Source organism: Calypte anna, chromosome W (genome assembly GCF_003957555.1).
Source record: "Calypte anna isolate BGI_N300 chromosome W, bCalAnn1_v1.p, whole genome shotgun sequence".
Classification (NCBI taxonomy): Eukaryota; Metazoa; Chordata; class Aves; order Apodiformes; family Trochilidae; genus Calypte; species Calypte anna.
The window spans coordinates 16,214,971-16,227,045 of NC_044276.1; the positions used below are offsets into that span (position 1 = coordinate 16,214,971).

Consider the following 12,075-nt stretch of genomic DNA (forward strand, 5'->3'; position numbering starts at 1 on the left):
CCAATCTCCACCCAGCCTATATTTGTGTTTGGGATTGCCCTGACCAAGGTGCAGGACCTTGCACTTGGCTTTGTTGAACTTCATGAAGTTGGCATGGGCCCACCCCTCCAGACTCTCAAGGTACCTATGGATGTGATGCCCTGCCCTCCCCTCCCTCCAGCATGTCAACCACATCACAGAGTTTGGTGTTGTGAGCAAACTTGCTGAGAGTGCACTTGATCCCACTGCCCATGTCTCCAAGAAAAATGTTAAAAAGCACCAGTCCCCTGAGGAACAGTACTCCTCCTTGGTCTCCATTTGGATATCAAGCCAATGACTGAATCTCTTTGAGCGTGATCATCCAGCCAGTTCCTTATCCACCAAGTGATACAGTTGTCAAGTCCATATATTTCCAATTTAGAGATCAGGATGTCATGTGGGACAGGTTAAAGAGAATCACAGCCAGTTAGGGGTTGGAAGGGACCTCAAAAGATCATCTAGGCCAACCACCCTGCCAGAGCAGGGTCACCTATAGCAGGTCACACAGGAATACGTCCAGGGGGGTTTTGAATGTCTCCAGGGAAGGAGACTCTACAACCTCCCTGGGTAGCCTGTGCCAGGGCTCTGTCACCCTCACAGGGAAAAAATTCTCCCTAATATTTATACGGAACCACCTATGCTCCAGTTTATAACCATTGCCCCTTGTCCTATTGTTGGTCACCCCTGAGAAAAGCTTGGCTTTGTCCTCCTGGCACTCGCCCCTTACATATTTATAAATATTGATGAGGTCACCCCTCATTCTCCTCTTCTTCAAGCTAAAGAGCCCCAGCTCCCTTAGCCTTTCCTCATAAGATGTTCCACTCCCTTAATCATCTTGGAGGCTCCGCACTGAACTCTTTGAAGAAGTTCCCTGTCCTTCTGGAACTGAGGGGCCCAGAACTGGACACAATATTCCAGATGTGGCCTCACCAGGGCAGAGTTGAGGGAGAGGAGAACCTCTCTCAACCTACTAGCCACCCCCTTTCTAATGCCCCCCAGGATGCCCTTGGCCTTCTTGGCCACAAGGGAACATTGCTGGCTCCTGGTCATCCTTCTGTCCACTAGAACTCCCAGGTCCCTTTCACCTATGCTGCTCTCCAACAGCTCAGTCCCCAACCTGTACTGGTATCTGGGGTTGTTCTTTCCCAGATGCAAGACTCTACACTTGCCCTTGTTGTAATACATTAAATTTCTCCCTGACCAACTCTCCAGCCTGTCCAGGTCCCTCTGAATGGCAGCACAGCCTTCAGGTGAATCAGTCACTCCTCCCAGTTTTGTGTCATCACCAAACTTGCTGAGAAGACACTCTGTTCCATCATCAAGGCCATTGATAAAGATGCTGAACAGGACTGGACGCAGCACTGATTGTTGGGGGACTCTACTAGTTAGAGGTCTCCAGTTGGACTCTGAACCACTGATCAACACTCTTTGCGCTCTACTGTGTAGCCAGTTCTTAATCCATCTCACTGTTCATTCTTCTATCCCAAATTTTGTGAGCTTCCTCAAGAGGATGTTATGGGAGACTGTGACAAAAGCCTTGCTGAATTCCAGGTAGACAACATCCACTGGTCTCCCTGCATCTACCCATTCAGTTACAACATAACAGAAAGCTATCAGATTAGTCAAGCATGATTTCCCCTTGGTAAATCCATGCTGACTACTGATAACATTTGTCACTTCCATGCGAGGTACTCCTTTTTTTCACTTTTCCAGTCAGTGGGAATTTCACCAGGTTTCCACAGCTTCTCAAATATGATGGAAAGTGGCTTTGCAATTTCATCCACCAGTTCCCTCAGAAAGCGTGGACATATTTATCGGGTCCCATGGCCTTGTGCACTTTCAGATGGCCTTGAACTCGCTCTTCTCCTACAGTGGGGGGGATCTTCATTCTCCCAGTCCCTGCCTTTGCCTTTTGTAACTTGTGTTACGTGACCAGAGCCCTTGCTAGTGAAGACCAAGGCAAAAAAGTCAATGAGTACCTAAGCCTTTCCCATATCCTGCATGACCAGGTGTCCTGGTTTGGGCCAGGATAAAGGTAATTTTCTGTCTTGTACTTTTGCTTTCAGCTAAGTCTCTCATAAGTAGCTGTACTTGCGGAAATAAACAGCAAGTTTCTCAGTCAGTGTCTGCTTCTGGGACTGATAACACTCGATGTTTATAGTTACTGCTAGAGACTGGTATGCAGAGCCAAGGACACTGCTCGGTTCTGAGGAACATTTTGCCCTCCGGAAGGAGAGAAGGAGTAAAAAGGTCCCACCTGCAGCCCTCCTTTGGGGAGGAACGGACAAGATAGATGCCAGAATTGACCAAACAGAGTATTCCATCCCATACACATCATTCTCAGTATAAATTTGAGGGGTCACGAGAGTCAAACCCCTTCCCTCAGCCCTTCTTCACCTCTTCCTGCTTTTTTTGGCATCCTGGGAGGATTCCATCCATTCATCTGCCTGTGGTCCTGATCCATGCCAGCCTGATTCTGTGTGTTCCTGCCTCCGCCTCCAGCTCCTGACTGCTGCTGATCCCAGGAGTCCAGCCTGGACTTTCCCAGGGCTGCTCTGCAGCCTCGGTGGTGACGTGAGAGTTATTGAGGGAAAGGGGAGAGGAAGGAGGTATCCTTTTCTGTATATTTGTATATATTTAATAATTTTTCCTTTTCTAACATTACTGTTTCACTAAAGCTGTGTAGTGTAGTTTCCAACCCATAAGTCTCTCTCCCTTATTCTCTCTCCTTTCTTTATCAGGGAGGGGGATTAATAGAGAGCATCTGTTATTTGGTTTAATTGCCGGGCCAGTGTTAAACCCTGACACCAGGTGGTATTGTAGTGTGTGATCTACAAGTTCATGAATAGATTTACTGTATCTTGCAGGGGTTGCACCCTGTCAAGTCAATTTGTATTCTGTATATCTCTAGCTTTCCTGATTTCTTTGAGTCTAAAAGGACTAAATTTCTTGACTAAGGAAAGTTGAACAAAAGATCAAAGAAAGCATTGTGATAGCTTTAAAAAACTTTGTGTTGATATGCATTCAATTACTTTTTGATTCTTTGCTTTTCTCTTTTCCTTTTAAAATCCAAAGCAAAACCTCAACTGAATGTTTTGAATAAGACAGTGCAGAGACTTTTGGAGGGGATTACATTTGGTCTCTTTAGGAAAGTTGGATGTTGAGATACCAATACTTAGGTACCACTTTTGGAAACTAGAATAATAGTTGCTATTCCATCACCAGTCTGGTGATGGCTTATGCAATACTGTATCTGCTCTTGTACTGTAGATCCTTGGGATAAATTTGCTGTACAGACAGAAACACTAAAACAAAAAAACCCCTTGATATTTATTTTCCTGTTAAATGTCTCTATTGCTTTCCATTCCTAGGTCTAGATATTTGCTTTATGAGGAAGTGCTGAAATTTTACTTCTTTAGCACTTGAGAAGCTAAGCATACTCGAAGTAGACAGTAATGAACAACTTTCCATTTTCTTAACTACTGATCAAATGTTTTGTTTTTAAGTAGAAGACAACCTTTCTCTGTAGATACTAGATTACATCAGTGAAAAAAGGTTTACAGGAATCTTGTGTGGTTTTTTTTTTATTATCATAAAAGAAAGTATGACCACCTTTTTTACACAACAGTTTTGGGAAGTTCAGTCTCTAATGTTTTCTCCTCCTTCTCTGGCTAGTCCTCTGAGGGTCTGTTTTGTTTAACATGTTCTGTTTCTTCAAAATACAGCTGGTTTGGTTGCTTACTAGAGTCACAATGTACATCTACAAGGTCAAATACTAACTGATGATGAGGGACTTTTGCACTGAGCCAGACCCTGACATGGAAACTGAAACATCTGCTTGTCTGAATATTTTTTTAATTATTTTTATTAAACAGATGTTCAGTATGAGTTGTCTTCCAGTTTCAAATCTTTCCTCATTTGATCTATAGCTTAATTTAAGTTCATCAGTTTGTGGTATCCTACTCACTGCTATGACAACAGCCTACCAAACAGACCTTAATATGAGGAGTTGGAGAGAATAAGAAGCTGCTTTGTGAACAAGAAAATGTTCTTGTTCAACCCCATTCTTATTAGTAATAACCTACTTAATTCTCGAAAGTGCAGTCACTAAGATAATTTGAAGGCAGTGGCTGTCTCCCTTCTGTTTGTTCCTTTGGTACTCTAAAGACTAAGTGTGGTAGGGGTGAAGCCCCAGCCTGGCATGGTGCAGATGTGCTTGTGACAGGGAGGTGTGATGTTTCCCTGCTTAGTGCACTGTTTATGATGGAGCAGGGTGCTTCAGTTGCTACTTGTGTGTACTGGGGCTAGGCTGGTTGCTGTCTGGATGCTTCTTGTACATAGTGGGAGCCAACTAGGGGAAAAAAAAATAGCTGCTAATTGTGCTTTTAAGAAGAATGGATTGTGTCTGAAATGGATTACAGTGTGTTCATATTGGCTCGATGTGGAATGTCAAATGGTGTTTCAATGCTTGTCTGAAACAAGTACAAGTCCATAATGCTGCCAGGTAGAGTCTCTCACCACTGGTTTTCTGCTTCAGACCTGTTGCCGAATCGTGCTGCTCATAGGCTTCAGGATCAGCAAGATGAGGATCTTGTTTAAAAATCATGTTATGCTGTTCAGGTTGTTTGTTCCCAACGGCAGGCTGATCTTGCTGTGCCTCTTCATTCCCGAGGAGTATTTATAATGCTTGTGTGCTTGCCTTTTTCCTTCAAGTAGCCTTTCATCCTGAAAAACAAACATGACTTAAACAGCTGTGACACAGAGACACTGTAAAATATATGTTAGGAGAGGGAGAAAAGACACAATCCTCCTCAGGAACCATAGGTTGCCTGGCTATCAAAAGTGTAGGCTATAGAATCATAAAATCTCAGGTTGGAAGGGACCTCAAGGATCATCTGGTCCAACCCTTCTAAAATATTGTTTATATGAGATGTCCCAGCACTCAATTGAGCTGAGACTTCAAACTGTCCAAAGTGGGGGAATCCACCTCTTCTCCTGGGAAACCATTCCAATGTCATTGCACCCCTTATTCCATACCATTTGCATCATGCTCCAGTCACTACTATCACTTGTCCCCAAATACACCTATACACAAATTATTACTATCTCTTTATACTAAGCCTCACTAATTTAGTCTATGTTCACAGATGTTCATCTATTGTAGCAGGCTCTTTAAACAAGGAATGATTGTCACAGTTCATGTCCATGGTCCACAGGTTGCAGATGTCAGCTTTGAGGAAGTTACTGGATGCCAGTTGATGAACCTAGTTCTGGTTTCATCACCATGACATTATTCTGAAAAACACTCATATAACACTGCTAGTTTATGCAACAACTCACATAATAGCAATTAACATGGGGCTCTAATCCTCAACCCCAAAAATTCCATGTTCTACTGATTGAATTAGTCAAGAAAAAATTAAGTATTCTTACCCTTGAGGTACAAATTGTGAACTTCTCCATCCTCCATCATCACCCACCAAGTATCTCCAGGCCCTTGAGCAAAAGCAACCCCACGAATTGGTTTGCCTTTGTCTGAGGCAGGAAAAACCCAAACTTTTCCCCATCAGATTCCTTTCATGCACCACAGGCACTTTGTCCCCATCTACTGTATATAGGTCTGACTGAGCAGGACCAGCTTGATCGATGGAACCCTTAGTGTTAACTAGCCAGGTGGCTTTTGCCAAGTGCTTGTCCCAGTTTTTAAAGGTTCCACCACCCATTGGCTTTAGGATAGTTTTTAACAGTCCATTATACCACTCCCTTTTCCCTGAGGCTGGTGTCTGATAGGGGATATGGTATACCCACTGAATACCATGTTCTTTGGCCCAGTTACTTATATGACTGTTTTTGAAATGAGTTCTGTTGTCTGACTCAATTCTTTCTGGTGTACCATGTCTCCACAAGACTTGTTTCTCTAGGCCCAGGATGGTGTTCCGAGCTGTGGCATGAGGCACAGGATATGTTTCCAGCCATCCTGTACTTGCTTCCACCATTGTAAGCACATAGGGCTTACCCTGGCGGGTTTGAGGCAGTGTTATACAGTCGATTTGCCAGGCCTCCCCATACCTATATTTTGACCATCTCCCTTCATACCACGGAGGTTTCAATCTTTTAGCTTGCTTGATTGTGGTGCACATGTCACAATCATGGATAACCTGCGCAGTAGCATCCAAAGTTAAATCCACCCCTCAGTCACAAGCCCATTGGTATGTTCCATCCCTGCCTTGATGACCTGAAGTGTCATGGGCCCTTCTAGCTAAAAACAGTTCACCTTTATGGTCCCAGTCCAGATCTATTTGGAACTCTTGAGCAGTCTCATCTGCTCGTTGGTTGTTTTGATGTTCCTCAGTAGCTCGATATGAAGGTACGTGGGCATCTACGTAACACACTTTTACATCAGTTTTTTCTAACCGAGTGGCAATGTCTTTCCAGAGTTCAGCAGCCCAGATAGGTTTATCTCTACGTTGCCAGTTTTGCTTCCACTTCTTTAACCAACCCCATAAGGTATTTGCTACCATCCATGAGTCAGTATAGAGATAAAGTCTCGGACACTTTTCTTGTTCAGCAATGTCCAAAGCCAATTGGATGGCTTTTACCTCTGCAAATTGACTTGATTCACCATCTCCTTCATCTGTTTTTGCAACTAGTCGTGTAGGATTCCATACAGCAGCTTTCCACCTTCGATGGCCTCCTACCAGACGACAGGATCCATCAGTGAAAAGAGCATATTTTTTCTCATTCTCTGGTAGTTGGTCGTATGGTGGGGCTTCTTCAGCCTGTTTTACCACTTTCTGGTGGCATTCGAAAGTGTGTGCCTTCTGGCCAGTCTGTGATCACTTCTACAATTCCTGGATGATTTAGTTTTTCTGTTTTATCTCTCTGTAAGATTAACGCAATCCATTTACTACATGTAGCATTGGTGGCATGATGAAGGGAAGATGCTCCACCTGTTTACATCCAAACCAGTACAGGTAATGGGGGCACCAGGAGGAGCTGTGCTTCAGTACCAATCACTTCTGAAGAAGTTCTAAGTCCTACATATGCAGCCAATATCTGTTTTTCAGTGGCAGTGTAATTGGCCTCGGAGCCTTTGTAGTTTAGACCCCATAATCCTAGAGGTTGACCTCGAGTCTCTCCTGGAGCTTTCTGCCAGAGGCTCCATGTAGGACCATCACCTCCATCTCCGGTGTAGAGCACATTTTTAATGTCCGTCCCTGTTTGAATTGGTCCAAGGGCCATTGCCTGCACAATCTCCTGTTTAATGTTGTCGAAAGCTATTTGTTGTTCTGAGCCCCATTTAACGTCTTTCTTCTTTTGGGTTACCTCATAGAGAGATTTCAAAATCTGGTTGTAAGCAGGAATATGCATCTTCCAGAAACCAACAGTTCCTAAGAAGGAATAAGTTTCCTTTTTGGTAGTTGGTGGGGCCATAGCTGTTATTTTGTTAATCATGTCCATTGGGATGTGGTAATGCCCATCTTGCTACTTAGTCCCAAGGAACTGGATCTCTTGCACAGGTCCCTTGACCTTGCTTCTTTTGACAGCAAAATCAGCTTGTAGAAAAACTTGGATTATCTTCTTACCTTTCTCATAGACTTCCTTTGCTGTGTCACCTCACACAATGATGTCATCGATGTACTGTAGATGTTCTGGAGCTTCACCCTTTTCCAGGGTTTTGTGGATCAGTCCATGGCAGATGGTAGGGCTTTGTTTCCACCCCTGGGGCAGTCGATTCCAAGTGTACTGGACACCTCTCCAGGTGAAGGCAAATTGTGCCCTGCATTCTGGTGCTATAGGAACAGCAAAAAATGCATTAGCAGTGTCAATAGTAGCATACCACCTGGCTGCCTTTGACTCCAGCTCATACTGAAGTTCAAGCATGTCCGGCACAGCAGCACTTAGTGGTGGTGTAACCTCATTCAGGGCACGGTAGTCCACTGTCAGCCTCCACTCTCCATTAGGCTTTTGCACTGGCCATATAGGACTACTGAAGGGTGAGTGAGTCCTGCTGATCACTCCTTGGCTCTCTAGTTGCCGGATCAGCTTGTGAATGGGGATCACAGCATCTCTGTTGGTGCAATAGTGATGTTGATGCACTATTGAAGTAACAATTGGCACTTCCATTGCAGACAACCCCACTGCAGAAGGATCATCTGAAAGGCCAAGCAAAGTATGCAGCTGGTCTGTGTTCTCACTCTCTATGGCTGTTATACCAAAGGCCCCCTGGTACCCTTTTGGGTCCTTGAAGTCACCTCCCTTAAGGTTGTCTGTTCCAAGGATGCACAGAGCATCTGGGCCAGTCACTATAGGTTGTTTGCCACCTTGTCCCAGCGGTGTTCACATCAGCCTTTACAATACTCAGTTCTTTAGATCCCCCCATCATTCTGGAAATAGTGAAGGATTCTGTCCTTTTCTGATTTGATGGCATTAGGGTGCACTGTGCACCAGTGTCCACCAAGGCTTTATACTTTTGTGGCTCTAATATGCCAGGCCATCTAATCCACACAGTTCAATGAGTTTGATTGTCCCTCTCCTCCTCCTGACTGCGGCATGTTCATACATTGTGGCTGCAGTAAAAGCATTTGTTGCTTGTTTTTCACATCTGCCCAGATGTACCACTTGCAGTTTGTCCTTAGTTCCCTAAATTTGCAGGTTTTACTTCCCAGTGTGAGAGGGTCAGAAACCAGGTAACTGATCATGACTGTTCTGAGTAGTTGAGAGATCTGTTTCCAGTTATCATAGCTACTATAAACCATACTCACCAATTAACTGTGTTAGATGCTGTACAAGTAGGGGAGAAGATATTTTTTTGTTTCAAAGTAATTTTACAGGTTGAGGACGAGTGAGAGTGAAAGCTGACTGCCACAAATAGGATAGTACTGATGGGTGTGTGGGGTTTGAGTTTTCATTTTGTTTTCTTTGTTGCCATACAACAAAGGTATGTTTAAAGCAGGGTAATAGGTAGTTTTTTAAATAATTTCTGTGAGTATGAGGGAGAATATAAAACAAATACTGGCTACAGAGGCTGTATTTAAAGGCAAGGATCATAATTTGTCTTATGAATGAGAGGTGGGCTTTGGCCACGATCTCTATATGTGCAGGAAAGCAGTTTAATGATAAGGAAGAAAGGAATGGCCTGGTTTGTGAATGTGATTTTTGTTTTAGTGTTCTGAGTGGGTATAAGAGTAGATTCCAGGCATCAAAACAAGGCAGCAGGTATTACAGAAATTTAAGGAGTGTTACAGCTGGAGCTGGAATTTCAGCAGAGTAGCAGATAAAAAAGTCTGTATGTTAAATAACTGAGAAAAGTTTTGAGATTTAGATGTCATCTCCAAGTACAGACCTAGACAGATCCCAATCATCTGACAAAAATGTTTTTTATCCATTGCATTTCCCCCTTTACTGTAAATACTGTGATAAATTCAATAATAGAGTATTAAAGCTGCTTTCTCGTGAGTCTGGGTATTGAATCAATACATTGCCTTAACTCATACTGTTGTTTCTTTCAGGTTTTCTATTTTGTACATACGCTGTTTTGTATATACTGTATATGATGACTTCAGTGGGCAGTGAACGTATCCGGGGTGCTCGGGACAGAATGCAAATTTCAACCACACAGCTAACACAACCACAGAAACAATTAGTACAGGTACGTGCTATTTTATAATCTTCTTAGAGTTGAAAGTGAGTATGTAATGATATGAATTTCTTCTTTGAGTGTTGAGGTTCATTGCTGGGCGGGCAATTAAACAAATGGCAGATGTTCTCTATTAACCCCTCTCCCTTCCCAGAAAGGGAAAGGAAAGAGAATAAGGGGGAGAGACTAACCAGAAACACCTTTAATGAAACAGTAATGGAAAAACAAACGAGCAAACAAAAAATTATATACAGATATATACAAAACCGCTATCATGCCCCTCCCTTCTCCAACGCTCACATCATGACCGAGGCTGCAGGGGAGGCCCTGGAATAGTCGGAGGCTGGACTTCTGGAGTCAGCAGCAGAAAGGAGATGGATGAAGGAACATACAGATTCAGGAGGGCATGAATTGGGATCGAAGACAGATGAACGGACAGAATCCTTCCAGGACACTGACCATAGACAAGGAGAGCTTGACCCTCCTGATCCCTCACATTCATACTGAGTATGACCAGTCAGTCTCACCTCTGTGCCTAGCAAGATCATGGAGCAGATCCTCCTGAAGGCTCTGCTAAGGCAAGCAGATAACAAAGGAGTGATTGGTGACAGCCAACACGGCTTCACTAAGGGCAAGTCCTGCCTGACTAATTTAGTGGCCTTTTATGATGGTGTCACAGCCTCGGTGGACAAAGGCAGAGCAACACGCATCATCTACCTGGACCTGTGCAAAGCATTCAACACTGGTCCCACACAACATTCTGGTCTCTAAACTGGAACGATACAAATTTGATGGATGAAGCACTCATTGGATAAGGAACTGGATGGATGGTTGCACCCAAAGAGTTGTGATCAGTGGCTCAGTGTGCAAATTGAGTTGTCTGATGAGTGGTGTCCCTCAAGGGTCAGTGCTCAGACCAGTACTGTTTAACATCTTTGTCAGTGACATGGACAGTGGAATCAAGTGCACCCTCAGCAAGTTTGCTGATGACACCAAACTGTGTGGTGAAGTCAACACACTGGAGGGAAGGGATGTCATCCAGAGGGACCTTGACAGGCTTGAGAAGTGGGCTTGTGCAAACTGCATGAAGTTCAACAAGGCCAAGTGCAAGGTTCTGCACCTAGGTGGAGGCAATCCCATGCACGTATACAGGCTGGGAGGGGAAAGGATTGAGGACAGCCCAGAGGAGAAGGACTTGGGGTTTATGATGGACAAAAAGCTTAACATGAGCCATCATTGTGTGCTTGCAGCCCAGAAAGCCAACCGACTCCTGGGCTGCATCTGAAGAAGCTTTTGAGAGAGGTGATTCTCCCCCTCTGCTCTTTTGAGACCCCACCAGGAGTACTGTGTCCAGTTCTGGAGTCCCCAGCATAAGAAGTACATAAAGCTCCTTGACTGTGTCCAGAGATCCACAAAAATGATCAGAGGGCTGGAGCACCTTCCCTATGAAGACAGCTAAAGAAGTTGGGATTGTTCAGCCTGGAGAAGAGGAGGCTCTGAGGTGACCTTATAGCAACCTTCCAATACCTGAAGGGGGCCTACAAGAAAGCTGGGGTAGGGCTTTTTACATGGGTGTGTAGTGAGAGGACAAGGGGAAATTATTTAAAAATTGAAGAGGGGAGATTTAGGTTGGACATTAGGAAAAAATTCTTTCCTGTGAGGGTGGTAAGACACTGGAACAGGTTGCCCAAGGAAGTTGTGGCTGCCCTCTCCCTGGCAGTTTTGAAGGCCAGGTTGGTGGGGCCTTGAGCAACCTGATCTAGTGGAAGGTGCTGCTGCCCAAGGCAGGGGGGTTGGATCTAGATGATCTTTAAGGTCCCTTCTATTCCAAACCATTCTATGATGATTCTATGATGTGTATGGGATATAATCTGTTTGGTTAATTTTGGTCACCTGTCTGGTCCAGTCCTCTCCATAGGAGTGTTATCAGCCCTCAAAGCAGACACTGACTGAGAAACTTTCTGATAATTTCAGCAAGTGCAGCTACTTAGAAGAAACTTAACTGAAAGTAAAATTACAAGAAAGAAAATTAGTTTTATACTGGCCCAAACCAGGACATTGAGTCAGTAAAAAGCAAGAAAAGATAGGGCAGGGGAAATCTTGCTTTAATTGGTCAGTAACCCAGCACAGCATTAAGTTGTTCCTGTATTCTTGTGTCTAAAGGGGCTTTGTGTTCTTCAGCAACGTTTCCCATCAGTGAGGACTTCTATACCTATGCCTGTGTCAGGATTTCTGTCCTGTGATCTCGGTGTCCTCAGATCTCAGCTCTTGAACACGCCAGACTTGTGATGCTAAAAGATTTCTGTTCAATAGAGGTATTTGAGTGGATGGGGAAAGCTTTGTTAAATGCATGCTGTCCCCTACACAGCTTGATACTACGTATCTTCAAGTCACAAATTCCTAAACTTCTCATGCAG

General features: G+C 44.1%; 1 protein-coding gene across 2 annotated transcripts in view; it reads left to right on the top strand.

The window, feature by feature from the left end:
* The window catches only part of LOC103537500 (ubiquitin-associated protein 2), a 132,285-nt gene that overhangs the window by 24,960 nt on the left and 95,250 nt on the right, over window positions 1-12,075 (top strand). Inside the window, exon 2 of one of the 2 annotated variants that reach the window (XM_030468296.1) lies at window positions 9,531-9,670. In XM_030468296.1, coding sequence (XP_030324156.1) covers window positions 9,572-9,670 — 99 coding nt within the window. In that variant the 5' untranslated portion in view covers window positions 9,531-9,571. Of the gene's footprint in view, window positions 1-9,530; window positions 9,671-12,075 lie in introns of those variants that run through there. The other variant, XM_030468297.1, reaches the window with a different exon arrangement.